Source organism: Xenopus laevis, chromosome 1L (genome assembly GCF_017654675.1).
Source record: "Xenopus laevis strain J_2021 chromosome 1L, Xenopus_laevis_v10.1, whole genome shotgun sequence".
Taxonomy (NCBI): Eukaryota; Metazoa; Chordata; class Amphibia; order Anura; family Pipidae; genus Xenopus; species Xenopus laevis.
Genome location: NC_054371.1, coordinates 95052549 through 95069331, shown reverse-complemented (window position 1 = coordinate 95069331; position 16783 = coordinate 95052549). Strand labels below are relative to the sequence as shown.

Below are 16783 nucleotides of genomic sequence, written 5' to 3'. Positions count from 1 at the left end.
AAGATGTTGTAAAATGTTTTTCCTTTTTATATAATGATTACTGCCATTAATATTCCAAGAGACTATGTCCAGAGACATTTACTATATATGGTATATCAGGATAAAGATGAGCATACTTACATAAACACAAAATAAAATATCATTGTAAAGAGCCACTGAATGAGAGAACCTATTAACATATATGAGATGGATAATAAGTAGGTATAAAACCATTTTCAATCTCATAAGATATAAAACTAGAACTAATCTAACCAATAATTTGGGAAGAAATATAGTCAGCAAAACAAATGCAAAAATTGACCTCCTTTTTTCCCTAGAGGTGGAGGACTATCAACCCTCTTATAAAGATAAGTTATCAGGAGAAAGAGAGCCATCTATGCAGATAAACATTAAGACACAAACATTGTATCTTCTTCACTTGAGATAAGGGGAGAAGTCCCTTTAGGTGAGATGGGAGATCTGGATCTATGTTTGCGAGAATGAGATTGGAAAGTCTCTTTAGTAGGACCCTTACGTTTTTCTAACTTTTTATCTTTGTGATCTCTTTGGGGAAGAGAAATTGAATGGTCAGAGAAGGTGCTTGAATTAAGAGTAGAAACGTTTTTACATCTCTGCTTATTTAGGTGGTCCACAAAGTAATTGGCTTCTGAAGCTTCACCAAAAATCTGAGGACCAGTTGTCAGAAAATTATTTAATTTTGTTGGGTACAGCAGTACAAAGTTAATGTCAAGAGACACCAAAGTTTGGCATGCGTTTGAAAATTCCTTCCTTTTTTTGAGAAAGGTTTACAGAATAATCTTGAAAAATTAGGATTTTATTCCCTTCAATCTCTAGACTCTTGGATTTCTTGAATGCTTGGAACAGAGTATTCTTATCAGAGTAATCAAGGAATTTAGTGATAACAACTCTAGGTCTAGTGTGATGCTTGTCTTTCAATGGGCCTATTCTGTGAAGCCTTTCAACTTTCATTGGGTAAGATTCCAATGAAATCCCCAGTTTTTGAGGGATTATTTAGGCAACTATTTTATGTAAGGAATCCATTTTGTGAAGTTCTGAGATTACAATAAATCTTAAATTATTGCATCTGAAACGATTTTCTAAATCATCGACCTTCAGAAAAAGTTCTTCTGCACGCTTTTCCAAGAAGTCAATTTTCTTTTGCACTTTAAATGAATCATCATAAATGGAAGAGACAGTTGACTCCAGTTCAGAAATTTTTTTATCATGACGTCCCAGTTGTTGGGAAATTTTATTAATTTCCAGATGAAGTCCTTTATCCACGGATTGTTCTATGACAGGATTTAATAGTCTTGCCACTTCAGCCGCAATTAAAGCATGTTCTTCTGCAGAAGCTGAATTTTGAGAGAGAGTTTTTTGAGACTGAACCTGTAGGAAAAATAACTGCTCGCCAACAAAATTGGATATTGCTCCTATTTTGTACTTCTTTATAAAATTCAGAGGGTTATGCCTTTTGAAAGAAAGATTATTTATTTGATAAATCCAGTTATTGCAAAACAGGTATACAACCTCAGTTGATCTTCATGTGCTGGTAATGGGAGAGAGAGAGAGCAGTCCTTGATGACAAAATCCTTTAGAAGAGTTGCTCCTTGTTATTGATGGTTTTCTCTCTCTGATCTTCTTAGCTTGAAGGTCAGTTTATATACTTTTTCAGTCCAATACAAATGCATTGAATACCTCTAGATCCTTCCATCACTTGTGGTTAAGTCCATATTAGTACTTTCCCAGAAATAGGTTGTGGTAGGTTTTTTATTTTCTTCCAAAGTTTCTACCCCTCTTGGGGGCAGTAGAGGATTACTTTTGGCATATGTCCAAATGACCATTCATTAGGATAATGTAAATGGTGTCTGATATATAAAACAATCACTCTTTCTTAAATGAATATACATAAATTATCACAAAACCTTATATGTTCAAAATACATCAAGAGAAAACACCCCTTTCCTTATTTATATGTATAATATATATACTATTATTGTATGAAAAAACCTCAATACATGTTTTTTCTGTACAAACTCTTTTGTGACCAGGCCATGCATCACAGTAAAAACCAAATATAGTTTCTCCTTACTCCTCACCTAAGACAGCTGTCCTGTCATTTAACACACACACACTCTACCATACAGACCATGAATAGATCTACAAGAATGTAAAGGAATGACCCTAATCCTAAGAATAGGGATTCACCAGACTGATGACCAAGGTTTTTCAATGACAGTGTCTCCTCTAAGAGCCAAGGATACTATTGGAATTACTTCTTGTTAGTAAAATGTATAATTAAAATATAACAGAATCTTACAGTCCCCCTTTTCATGGTCTGAAATAGGAAAATTCATCCATACACCTTCCGTATCACATTTAAACTTGACATGAATCAGCTGTTTTAGCTAAGAGGCATGGAGGTTCGGCCTTCCTATATACCATTTGCTTGAAAATTATTCCGCTCTGTTCAATAACTTCTTTTAAATGATTATACATGTATCGAGTTTTACACATTACAAACATTTGTAATCCTATACAAAATAATATAATCAATAACAAAATAACTAATGGGTGAATGAGAATATTTCCAACAGCTGTTCCTACAGATGTTTTTGACCACATGTTTACTGATTTTGTCATCTTCCTCCACCAGGAAGACCCAGACATCTCTGAATATTCATGTTCTATCTCCTTTAATTTCCCTTGCTCATGCTGGAAAATAATTTCTGTCTTTTGTAACCTTTTTTTCAACATATGCAATAGGCCTTCATCTTTCTGAATTTGTTTTGCCCATTCTAACCATGGAAACTCATTTGTAAGGGAGATATTAAATTGAAAAGGATTTGAAGCTATATCTGTTGTTAATATTTGAGGAATATTAACCAGAATTCCTTGTAAAAGTATTCCTAAAGGACTTTTATCTATACAATATAACCCTCTTTCCAATTCCGCTATCTCTGTGCAAGTGGAAAAATATACCTTTACTAATTCAGTTTTAGCCATTACCTGTAAACAAACTTTTGTTTCTTGTAAAGGTGTTACCAATTCAAAAGGACATTTCATATCTTCAATTCTTGCAGTACAAGTAGAATGATTATGAAAACATGAATGATAAATTGGTCTTAACTGGTGAGGTAAACATAATACCTTTGAATTAAACCGTAAACATGCAGACAAATCCACCTGAACCGGGTTTTCAGCTGTTGAATTTACAATAAAATCATTAAACTGTAGATTATAATATAATAATTGGGACTGGCTTATAGGAATTCCTAAAACACTCATGGAGTATAATGGTACTTCTTCCCCTGCTATGGGTATTAATGATGTTCCTAGGCATTCAGAATTTTTACACCCAATCCATTTATTCACCCATAAATCTACATGATTTAAGGCTATTTTATATTCTTTGGGTAAACTATTCCTAATGCCTAAAGGAGAAATTCCACCCTGCAAAGCTTGTGCAATAACTTTAAAATCAGTCGAATATTCCATTTGGATTTCCATACAAATTCTTGAAACTTGTGCAGCGTTCTCACTATTCAATAGACCTATTGTTATGTCTTGGAGGTGTAATACAGAAGGGCCGAAAACAGAAGCTGTTTTCACAATCATATTATTTAGAATCTGATTCAATCCTCTTTGAACATACATTGCTTTGCTGTCCAACAATCCAACATTTTCTAAATTCTTCTGTAGGGAACTTATTCCCATACTATTGGTTATAGTACCCAAAGTACCTATACCTCCAAGTACCTTTTCTATTAAATCTCTCTTTGATCTGGTTATATTTTTACTCATTTTACCAAACCAATTCTCCATACCTTGTTCCATATTTATAAGATATTTTCTACACTGTGGAAATCTCGATGAAATTTTCCAATTAGATAAATTAAAATGCCACATTATGGTCATAAACTGTCCATTCATTAACAAAGGTTTAGAATGGAAATAATTTATCTGAAATGGACTTGATGGAATAAATGACTTATTTACACAAGTTATATTCGCAGGGTGAGGATTGACCACAATCTTGACTTGGCTACATCTTTCCTGATTTACTATGTTTATGCAACATTGATATTCCCCTTGATCTGATACTTTCAAATTTGTTAGACTATAAGTGAAATTTTGTTTAGACCATTCCACTTTCCCAACTATGCCTTTATGTATAACAACCTGCAAACCATAGGATACACTACCCCGAAAATCATTACCTTTTGACCATGACATTGTGGATCCATAAGGTAACTGTAATTGCACATTACAACTTAATCGTATGTTATGGCCTTCTTGTACATTTATTTTTTTTGGCCATACATTCACATTTGGAAACACAATCTCAACTTCAGTAAATATTAATCCTAATTTTACTGATGCAAATTCTCTACTAATTTGAATCTGCCATTCTCTGTTACTAATATCATCACTAGAAATATTATTTTCTTGTATTTTCTCAGGTTCAACATATTTTATCCAAGATCGTACATCATAAATATTCAGAGGTTGTAAACTTCCTTGTTTTGTTAAAGGGGTTTCACCTATTTCTGGACTACTGTTTACTTTAATGGGTTGGTGACCTTTTATAAACATGGTCCAGAAAACCTTTTCCTCAATGTTGCATTCCATAGCCCTGTATTCATTATTATGCATATAAAACCCTTTCATCCATTGATATTTTCCTCTAGGTCCAACTGTTACATTAACATTTAATTCATCTCCTTTACTAAATTGTACTTTTACACAACATGTTAATACTGGACCCTTCTCGCTTCCTACACATAATTCACCTTTAACCTCTGATTCAACCACAGAATCCATAGAATCCCATTTTAAATCCGATATGTTCTCCTCCTGTGACATTATTTCTTCTCTCCTTGTCCTTTTTGCCAAGTCTTTAATCTCCAAATGCAAATCATTTGATATGCACTGAATCGCCACGATGGTCATCACCACTATAGGAATTACGCAACCAATGATCAATGGTTTCCATGAAGTATTCTGGTCTTGTCTCTTCCTGTTGTTATAACAGTTGTTTTTTCCATATATCGCCATTTCCTATTTAAAACAAAAAATGCAGTATCATTAATTTGGTATATACAATTTGCATTGGTCCGCATGGACCCAAAACATTTGTTGCCTCCGTTTATTCTTTTTTGAATTAGGTGGCCTCTGCACCTGTATCATTATTTGACCCATGGTATTCAGGATGTTATAAGGTCCTTCCCAGTTAGCTTCCCATGGACCTGTTTTACGAAACGATTTTACCATCACCATACCCCCCTTTTGAAACTTTGTAAAATCAGGTGGAACCATCTTTTGCATTTTTGATGCAGCATGTGGAAGAATGGTTTCCAAATTATTTTGCAAATGTTGCAACCATTGAGACTTTACAATAGCATCTTTCTGTGGAGTCGATAGCTGTGGTTCAAAAGGAAATGTTAATGGCATTCGTCTTCCAGTCATCAATTCAAACGGAGTGTATTGGGTAGATGATGAGGTTGTCCCTCTAATCCCCAATAAAACTGCAGGTAATGATTCTACCCACGTATTCCCTTTGTCTAACAGCATTTTTGTAATTCTGGATTTTAATGTCCTATTCATTCGTTCCACTATTCCTGCTGATTGCGGATGATATGGAACATGAAATCTTTGTTTGACACCTAAAATTGCACAGGTGGCTTGCATTAATTTTCCTGTGAAATGTGTGCCTCTGTCCGATTCTAATATCTGAGGGAATCCCCATCTTGAAAAAATGTGTTCCCAAAGGATTTTAGCCGTTGTAAGTGCATCATCTTTTCTTGCTGGAATTACTTCCACCCACTTAGAAAATACATCTATTACCACTAAGGCATAAAGTAGGCCATACCTACCAGATGGTAGTGGTCCTATGTAGTCAATTTGGAGTGTAGCCCATGGACCATCAGCTGGGGCAATATGATGAAGTGGTGGTTTCTGATTTTTTGGACGTGGATTTACTTGCGCACATACAAGACAGCCTTTTAGAACCTGTTCTACAGTATCTTTCATGTGTTCCCAATAGAATTTCCCTTTTAACACCTCAAGTAGTCTTTGTTGACCTATATGACCTAGGCTTTCATGGTTATATTTTGTAAAAGCAACTTGTAGATGTTTGGGAACAACAGGACACAGATTTCCATTTACGTCATAACATAACATTCCGTTCTCATGAACAAATGGGAATGTCAGATTAACCAGAAGATTCGCAATTGACGGATCTTTTGCTTGTTCTTCTATAAAAGATGGAAAATGTGTATCTGTCTTTTTAACAGGTGACATCACTATTGGCTCTGAAACTATTAATGTGTCTCCAGTCAGTGCTGCTTCTCTGGCTAAGTTATCTGCTATGGTGTTTCCCATAGTGATAGGGTCTTCGCCTTTCTTATGTGCAGGTACTTTTACAATAGCATAGAGGCAAGGTACTTTTGAAGCAAATTCATAAATTTCTTCTAATGTATCTTTCTGTATTAGAATTTTGTTTGCTGCATCTACAAAACCCCTTCGTTGCCATACTACTAGATAATCTGTTAATGACCTTACAACATAAGAACTGTCACTGTAAATTACCATATGATGTCTCTCTTTTTCATCATTTAATGTCAATAGAGTTTTTACTGCTTCTAACTCTGCTCTTTGTGCAGAATAGTGACCTGGTAGTTTGTGTTTAACAGAAATATTCCTATTTGGATACCAAATGGAATAACCTGTGTAATATTTTCCTTCAGAAAAAAATCTAGAACCATCCACAAATACAGGTTCATCTGATTCGTTTGCTTCTCTACGGAAAAGAATAGAATAAGCATCTTCCATGTTAGCAAGACATTCATGTGATTGACCTTCATATTGCATCAGTTGAGGTAGTACATACTTTGCTTTATGATCAATTTTTACACGTTTGGTTGACAACGCCACTAACCATTGTGAAAATCTCTGATTTGAGACCCCTGAAATTCCTTTCTCAAGAAGGAGTTTTAAAGGTGTGTGTGGTGTTTGTAAATCAATCTCTTTGAAACCTACTATATGTTCTGAAGCCAGGATTGCAAAGTGTACTCCCACTAAATGTTTTGTGCATGTGTCAAATCCTTTCTCAACTGGTGTAAGGATTTTGGAAAAATAGCCTACTGATCTCCACTCTCCTCCTTGTAATTGCAGAAGTACAGCTGAAACAGCCGTTTCAGAGGTATGTACTTGTAGTGCAAAAGGAGCAGATGGATCAATAGTGGCAAGGGTTGGTGCCATTTGCAACTCTCTTTTGAGTGTCTCAAATGCTTTTTGATGTTCTTTATTCCACGGTCCAAATGCAGAATCATTGCCTTTTAGAAGCTCATATAAAGGCTTTGCTTTTTCTGCAAATGATTCAATGAAATCTCTTGAGAAATTTACAAGTCCTAAAAACTGTCGTAAGCCTGTATACGTAGTAGGAACAGGAAGATTTGCAATGGCCTTGATCCTTTCTTGTAATGGCCTTCGGTAACCTGGACCTATTTGAACCTCAAGATATTCTACTTCAGGTTTCAGGAATACTACCTTTTTTGTATTCATTTTCAATCCTGAATTGTATATCAGTTCAAACAATTCGGCCAGTAAAATCAAGTGTTCCTCCTCTGTGACCGTTTGTAACAATATGTCATCAACATATTGTAATAGACATTCTGGTTTTGAAAAAGTTGATAACACCCCAGCCAAAGCTTGATTGAATAAACTTGGGGAACAATGCAGCCCCTGGGGTAATACACAAAATGTATATTGTTGATTTTGAAATGTAAATGCAAATTTATATTGACATGATTCTGCCATCCTGATACTGAAGTATCCATTTGCAATGTCAATCTTGGAATAAAAATTTGCATTTGCCATCAACTTTGACATTATATCTGGAATGTCTGCTACAATTGGAGCTGAGGGAGGTGTATATTTATTTAACATTCTCAGATCAATTGTCAGTCTCCAAGATCCATCTTGTTTTTTAACCGGCCATAGAGGATTGTTACACTTAGAGTTTGCTTTTCGAATCACCCCTACTTCCAACAAATCCGATATCACTTTTCCAATTGATTCCATTGAATCAGGTGGAAGTCTATACTGTCTTTGGGGTGGAGGATCTGGACCTTTGATGTCAATTATAACTCCTTTCAATTTTCCACACTCGTTCTTACCTTGGGCCCATAAACCTGGAAATGTTTCCACCAACTGTTTTAAAGCATGATTTCCCCCGGTATCTGGCCATTGAAACTGTTTTGGACTTGTGTCCAATGAGCAAATGGTTTTTACATGATCATATTCTGTGGGATCAATCACAATTGGTTTCCTTCCTTTTGCATCCTTCCATATTGCCTTATTTCCTAAGTCTACAATCCATCCTCGTTTTTGCATAACATCAGTTCCTATTATGCTGTCTACTCCTTTGCAATACCATATGTCAATTTTTGTTTGTAACCAACCTGGTATTTCCAAAGAAACATCTGCCACCATTGTTGCTATGGACTTTTCTCCACCATTAAACCCTATAATGGTGCAGAAAGGTGATCCTTTTAACACTGGTAATTTTTCACTAGTCACACTCAATTGAGCCCCTGTATCAATTAATATTTCTATATTAAATCCTCCTAACACAGCCTTAACAAAAGGTCTGCCACAATTGTCTAAATGTAAAGGGGCTAGAAATTCTAGAGGATGAATTATGGGATGGCTTAGTCACTGACTATTAGATATTTTTACAGACTCAGTGGATGTGTCTTGCTTAATTGTGGGTAAATCAGTGTGGGCAATCAATTCCCTAATCTGTCTTACTAGTGGTGCATATGGAGACTGTTGCGGTATGCATGCAGACTCTGCAGGTGGTGCTGAAGGTTGCCTTACAAATCCATTTTCATTACCTGATTCTCTAGGTTTTATATCCTGTTCAGGTGTTTTGCAGTTTCTCTTTAGATGCCCCCTTTTTCGGCATCTATGGCAAAATAAATTGTGTAGGCCTGACAATGGTCTCCCATCTCCCACTCTGTTTCTTTGACCTTGTGTTGAGTAATAGGCAGTCTTTTTCTCTGTCCTTACTACTTCTGAAATTTTAGCCTTTGAACTGTTAGTTTTAATCTGACGCCTTAATTTATCTATGTAGGCTGCTGCTTCTTCTAATGTCATAAAGTTAGAGGCTGCAACCATTGCTACTGGATCTAAATATTTGAATTTCTTTACAAATGCCTGTATCATTTTCCTAGGTACCTGATCATCCTCTATATCCATGACAAGTCTGTAAGCTTGTTCAAATATGACCATAAATGCAAATGGGTCCTCATTTATAGAGGTTTTAAGAGTATCAAGTACTTCCGTGTTAGGCTCATTTTCTCCAGTAGTAAAATGAATTAATTGTGTCAGCCTATCCTTACTTGTACCATGCACTGCTACATTCTCATGAATATCTGTTTCAGGACTACTGACAGGTGTTGTTAATCTCCTACTCATATAAGTTGGTAACCAAAATTTGAATACCTTGTTTTTTTGTTCCTCACTCAGATTGTATCTATCTGTGTGAGATTCAAAAATATCAGCATTGATAAATGCATCCTTACTACTGTTGGAAGCTGGCATATCCTTCACAACCTTCATTAACTGGTCGTGTATCTTAATTTTTACCCGTGCTGCCTTACTGAGTAACTCCTTTTTCCTTTTCTCCCTAACATCACCTTCGTCTTCCTCTTCTTCTTCTTCTAATTCTGGTTCTGGAATAGCAGAAGCACCCTTAACTTTTTTCCCTGCACAGATTTGTTTCAAATCTTTTTGTGTATTACTACTCTTTGTAAGTTTGCACACCATATCTGTCCTCAACTGTACTTGCTCCTCTAATTCATGTACATGTTGCATCAGAATATCACAGTTGGGGCAATCAATTCCATTTTCATCACTACATCCAGTTGGCATTTCTGTTTTTGTGTTCATGCAAACAATATGTGTATGATCTTCTTTAAAGATCATCGAATGAAAAATATTTATCATCTTTAAAATATTCCTCAACTTTTTCTTTTCTCTATTAACACATATCAACTGTTTGTCTAACGTATTATTTGCATGTTCACACTGCTCATATAATTTATACCACAACTCAGCATCTGTTCTAACATTATATGTAAAGTTAAAGATCACATTACTATCTTTTGCAAAACTTGAAATAATATCCATACTCACCTGGTATGTCTTTCGTAGCTCCACAGACTTTCCTCTTTATATACACTCAAGGAAACCTTGGCAGCTGCGCCTCTCTACCTGGATCCAAGGGAAAATTGTACAGTGGCCACTGATTTTCTTCTTTTCTTTTCCTGAAAACCTCTCCTGGGCCTTCAGTTCAGGCTTTGGAACCTTTCCTGGGCTTTCTCTTGTTCTGTAAACCTCTTCCTGGGCTTTCAGTACAATGTGAAAAACCTCTCCTAGGCTCTTTTCCCTTTTGTTCTGTAAACCTCTTCCTGGGTTTAACAGCAGAACTAGGAAATCTCTCTGTTGGGCCTTTTCCTTACTCTAGAAAACCTCTTCCTGGGCTTTCAGAATACAGTTCTTTTAAACAAAAAATCCTTTAGTCTTGTATGATTTGGGTTAGTACAGACAGTCTTCTCCCCCCTTTTTAAGACGAAAAAAAACCACAGGTGTTTGCAGTCTTAAAAACAATTGATATCACCTGATCAGAGGAGTGGATTGGTGTCCCAAAATGAAGGATTTTCTGTAACCTGGCTGGCTTTAGCCAAATATGTAGGAAAAATAACTGCTCGCCAACAAAATTGGATATTGCTCCTATTTTGTACTTCTTTATAAAATTCAGAGGGTTATGCCTTTTGAAAGAAAGATTATTTATTTGATAAATCCAGTTATTGCAAAACAGGTATACAACCTCAGTTGATCTTCATGTGCTGGTAATGGGAGAGAGAGAGAGCAGTCCTTGATGACAAAATCCTTTAGAAGAGTTGCTCCTTTTTATTGATGGTTTTCTCTCTCTGATCTTCTTAGCTTGAAGGTCAGTTTATATACTTTTTCAGTCCAATACAAATGCATTGAATACCTCTAGATCCTTCCATCACTTGTGGTTAAGTCCATATTAGTACTTTCCCAGAAATAGGTTGTGGTAGGTTTTTTATTTTCTTCCAAAGTTTCTACCCCTCTTGGGGGCAGTAGAGGATTACTTTTGGCATATGTCCAAATGACCATTCATTAGGATAATGTAAATGGTGTCTGATATATAAAACAATCACTCTTTCTTAAATGAATATACATAAATTATCACAAAACCTTATATGTTCAAAATACATCAAGAGAAAACACCCCTTTCCTTATTTATATGTATAATATATATACTATTATTGTATGAAAAAACCTCAATACATGTTTTTTCTGTACAAACTCTTTTGTGACCAGGCCATGCATCACAGTAAAAACCAAATATAGTTTCTCCTTACTCCTCACCTAAGACAGCTGTCCTGTCATTTAACACACACACACTCTACCATACAGACCATGAATAGATCTACAAGAATGTAAAGGAATGACCCTAATCCTAAGAATAGGGATTCACCAGACTGATGACCAAGGTTTTTCAATGACAGTGTCTCCTCTAAGAGCCAAGGATACTATTGGAATTACTTCTTGTTAGTAAAATGTATAATTAAAATATAACAGAATCTTACAGAACCGTAGTTGGGGTGTCAGCATCTGACTGCTTTGCGAATTTCTTATGTTGTTTTTCATAAGTTTTGCCACTGAATTTGGATACCATATTAGGATTTATCAGCATTATCCAACAAATGACAAATAAAAAAAGAGTGCAGAGGTCTCAAAGATAAATAAATAAAAAAAATTTTTTTTAATGTATTTACCTCTTTTTATTTGTTTTTGTTTTGTTTTTTACATTTATATATTTTTTTCTTCAGTGAGAGGTATGAAGCAAGATTCCAAGTTGTTGCTGTACAAAGATGTAGTCAAAAATATAGAGACGGGAGTGCAAGAGAACTAGGTGCCAAACTTACAGAATTTGTATAGGTGTAATAACCAGTGAAAATTTAGGCTGAAAAGCTTCGTCCCAATTGTATCTGGTACTGCAATAGGGATGATATGAGGTAACCCTGAGGCAGCAGAGAAGAGATGAAAAATTGTAGTTCGCAGCCAGCCGAAATTTATAAAGTCCAGCAGATGGCACCAAAGTATTAACCAGTTAACTACTGGAATTTTAATACACAGGGCATCGATTGATTTAAGACTAAGATGAGGGCAGTCCTCCCCCACCGCACCGCAGTATAAGAGAGGAGAGTAGCCAGCCGGCGTTAACAGTATCACAGGGTCGCCATTTGCACACGTCAGGTACCTCAGGAACCGCACTAAATATCTTTATTCAGCTCCTTGCCGTTCAGTACCCAGAATAATGATTGCGACAGTGACCAGGAACCTCCCCCACCTACTCCGACTCTGTTGAGGTAAAATGCAGGCTACAAATTGCAGATTTTGCCACTAGACAGCACCTCTCAATCCCTAAACCTATATTCCTGTCAGGCGACGAAGTTATCTCATCTAAATTTTATTAAACAGAAAATACCACTACCTTTATTTTTACTTGAACACAGTTAGTTTGTAGAAAAGGTGGATAAGCATTACCTTTAAAAAAAAATTAAAAAAAAATTTCTGAACAAACATATCTTATTCCACAAGTTTAAGTAAACAAGATAATTCCAGAGAGCAGTTACCCAAGCTCAAGACAGCAAACAAAGCATGTCATGGAATCGGCTATATTTGTATAATAATTTCAATAATTCTCAATGAATCGGCTCTTTGCTGTCATTGTATTTGTGAGATATGATGGGCCATTGATTTTAAGGTAGTTTAAGGTATACTTTGCATAATTATTTGGTTTTTCAGATTAATTTTCTTTAAAGCTTTGGTATTTTTAGAGAAATTATCCAGAACTTTTGAAAGAAAAAGTACATCTGAAAAATCACCTCTTTCTTCAGAGTTCTGAGAATTTACAGCTTGTTCTGCTGGAGCTGCTGTATCTATAATGGATGTATCTAGATTTTCCATCTGTTATATTGTTGCAGTTCACTGGTTCCAGAACCAATGTTATTTCATTGTCGCTTTCAGCATCTGTAAAAGATAATTGTACTATTAATATGGCTTCATCCACCATACAACAGATCATTACAAAACAGTAGTAATATACATACCATGCAAAATAAAAATGTTATGTATATATCAGGAAATATATTTAGCATACAGGGAACTGTATCACTTAGTACCCCCTACTGTAAATGATAAGGATATTAAAAGGGGTTTTTGTTGCCATATAAAGGCACAAGGCTGAGTTATACAGGGACCTCTGAATATCACTCATATTGGATAATGTACCACCTATTGTTAAAGATAAGGATAGCAGAAGTCCCTGAAGCATTCTGTGACCATATAACAGCACAAGCTGATTGAGCAGTACTATGACAAGACAAACATATCTCTTTCATTAGATTTTTCTGATTGTGTATCAGCATTATTTGATTGGGTACTTGGAGATTGTAGGGATGTTCTCTCTAATATGTTTGGAGTAGAAGAAAAAATACTATTGGCTCCACATTCAAAAATATTTTATAAAAATGTACATATCCACATACATTTTTTAAAAACAAAATAATACCTCTTACCATCAGTATCAACATGCCCATCAATTCCATAATTTATATCTTGACCAATAACGTGTTTAAATTCTTCCTCATAATCAAGGTAATGCATTTGGATTGGTCCTCCTCCACCAGTTGCATGTGCAGACTTTTTTTCCTCTGATAATTTCTTCTTCAAAATCCTTTTTGATATCACTTATTCATTTTTCCAATTATCTGAACTGGCGTGTATGGAGCAAGCTGACTCTCAGAGCACCCTGAGAGGCAGTGGCTCTAATATGGGTTGTGGGGGGAGTGCAAGGAAGAATAGGCAGGTTTTAGTTATAGGGGATTAAATTATTAGAAAGGTGAATAGAGTAATCTGCCATAAGGAACCTTCATACCAAACAGTCTGCTCCTTGCCTGGTGCTAGGGTTCAGCAGAACTCTGTGGAAATAGTGGACAGATTATTGGGAAGGGCTGGGGATGACCCGGTGATCTTGGTACACATAGGTACCTATGGCAAAGTTAGAGGAGGTGGTGAAATCCTCAAGAATGATTTTACAAAACTAGGTGTAAAGTTGAGGGCGAAGACTTCCAATGTAACTTTCTCAGAGATATTACCTGTGCCACGAGGAATGCCAAGTCGTCAGCAGGAGATTAAGGCTGAGAGATTGGTGTAGGGAGGATGGTTTTGGGTTTTTTGAGAACTGGGCTGATTTTTCAATCAGCTACAGGCTGTTTGCTAGGGATGGGCTGCACCTCAATGATGATGGTGCAGCTGTTTTGGGACAGAAGATGGCTAGAAGGGTTGGAGGGGGAGGGGTTAGGGTTTAGTAAAGGATTCCGTGGAAGACAGGTTCGATCGGCAAAGGAAGGGAAAATGGGGGAGTAGATTTGGGTGGGGGTACTTTTAAGGACAGGGAGGGCCACATGTCATATGTTCAATATGGTACCAGTATTAAATGTATGTTTGCAAATGCAAGGAGTCTGGTAAAATTTGAGAGCTGGAGGTGCTGGGGCTAGGGAAACTATGATGTGATTGGTGTGGCCGAAACATGGCTGAATGAGTTGCATGACTTGGCAGTTAATATCAGCAGCTATACTTTGTTTTGGAGGGACAGAGGCAATAGAAAGAGGAGGGGTATGTTTGTTTGTTAGGCAGAAAGGAGAAGGTGCTCTTAGAAAATGAGGGGGGCAGATGTCTTATGGGTGGAGCTCTTCCCCGATTGTAAAGAGTCCAGCAAAATAATTGTAAGAGTATTCTATAGACCCCCTAATGTAAGTGAGGAGGAGGAGGCTAAACTCCTGATGCAAATAGAAAGGCTGCTAGTTTGGGAAAAATAATGATAATGGGGGATTTTAATTACCCAGATATTGACCGTGGCAACAGTTTCATGCAGGATGCTGCCACTTTGCAGAGTGATTTGTCTAAGTTGGAAAACTGGGCAGCAAACTGGAAAATGTGGTTCAATGTTGATAAATGCAAGGTTATGCACTTTGGCAAAAATAATATAAATGCAAGTTATACACTAAATGGCAGTGTATTGGGAGTTTCCTTAAATAAGAAGGATCTAGGGGTTTTTGTAGATAAAAAATTGTCTAATTCTGGGCAGTGTCATTCTGTGGCTACTAAAGCAAATAATGTTTTGCCTTGCATAAACAAGGGCATTAACTCAAGGGATGAAAACATAATTATGCCTCTTTATAGGTCCCTAGTGAGGCCTCATCTGGAGTATGCAGTGCAGTTTTGGACTCCAGTCCTTAAGAGGGATATAAATGAGCAGGAGAGAGTGCAGAGATGTGCAACTAAATTGGTTAGAGGGATGGAAGACTTAAATTATGAGGGTAGACTGTCAAGGTTGGGGTTGTTTTCGCTGGAAAAAAGGAATTTACGAGGGGACATGATTACACTTTACAAGTACATTAGAGGACATTATAGACAAATAGACAAACAGCAGGGGACCTTTTTACCCATAAAGTGGATCACCTTACCAGACGCCACCCCTTTAGACTAGAAGAAAAGAACTTTCATTTGAAGCAACGTAGGGGATGCTTCACAGTCAGGACAGTGAGATTGTGGAATGCACTGCCGGGTGATGTTGTGATGGCTGATTCAGTTAATGCCTTTAAGAATGGCTTGGATGATTTTTTGGATGATTTTTTGGACAGACATAATATGAAAGGCTATTGTGATACTAAGCTCTATAGTTAGTATAGGTATATAGAATTTATGTAAAAGTATGGAGGGGTGTGTGTATCGATGCTGGGTTTTCATTTGGAGGGGTCGAACTTGATGGACTTTGTCTTTTTTCAACCCGATTTAACTATGTAACTATGTAACAGTACTGCCAGGTCAGTTAATAGGAATACGTTTAGAAACTTGTTTTATGGCACAAGTCGTTGAGGAGCCAACCAGAAAAAATGCTATACTGGAGCTAGTGATCTCTAATGACCCAGAAAGTATAACAAATGTGCAAGTAATTGAACCCCTGCGTAATAGTGACCATAATGTGATATCATTTAAGGTCTGGTGCAAAAATATATATATATATATATACGCTGGGGCAATAAAAAACATGAATTTTAGAAAAGCTAAATTTCGTGCCTTGAGGGCTGCACTTCAGAGCATAGATTGGGGCATATGTTTTCATCTCAAAACACAAAACAGAACTGGTTGTCATTTAAAATGATTAAATTGTTCCTGTTTTCAGTTTATTCCCTTAAGGAGTAAATGTAGAAGCACTAAGAATCACCCTATGTGGCTTAATATAAAAGTAAAAAATGTAATGAGGCAAAGATAGGAGCTCATCGCAGCGGAGTCTAAGACTAACCTTAAAATGTTTTTTAAGTATATTAATAGTAAAAAGATGCGGGTTGAGTGTGTTGCTCCTTTAAATAATGTAGCTGTATGGTTGTTACCGAAAAAAAAACGAATGCAGTAAATCAGTTCTTTTGTTTAGTGTATACAATAGAGGGTTCCTAGGCTCACTTCATAGCTGCACTGTTGGCTCTGCTCAATCTAGTCAGTGGCTGACTCAGGATATGATTCATAAAGCCTTAATAAAAATGAATCTAAACAAGGCGTCTGGGCCAGATGGCATACACCCCCATGTTCTAAGAGAGTTCGTTTAGATTTTCTCAGATTC

At 36.4% G+C, this 16783-nt stretch overlaps 2 protein-coding genes across 2 annotated transcripts in view; one reads left to right on the top strand and one right to left on the bottom strand.

Annotated features, from left to right (window-relative positions):
- gpat3.L (glycerol-3-phosphate acyltransferase 3 L homeolog) overlaps nucleotides 1-16783 on the top strand; it is a 253658-nt gene that overhangs the window by 37931 nt on the left and 198944 nt on the right.
- LOC121403669 lies at nucleotides 1429-10271 on the bottom strand. Its single transcript, XM_041591357.1, has 2 exons — nucleotides 10201-10271; nucleotides 1429-5058 (listed from the first exon to the last, which is right to left on the bottom strand). The coding sequence occupies exon 2, from the start codon at nucleotides 5053-5055 to the stop codon at nucleotides 2377-2379; it is 2679 nt and encodes an 892-aa protein (XP_041447291.1). The 5' UTR covers nucleotides 5056-5058; nucleotides 10201-10271; the 3' UTR covers nucleotides 1429-2376.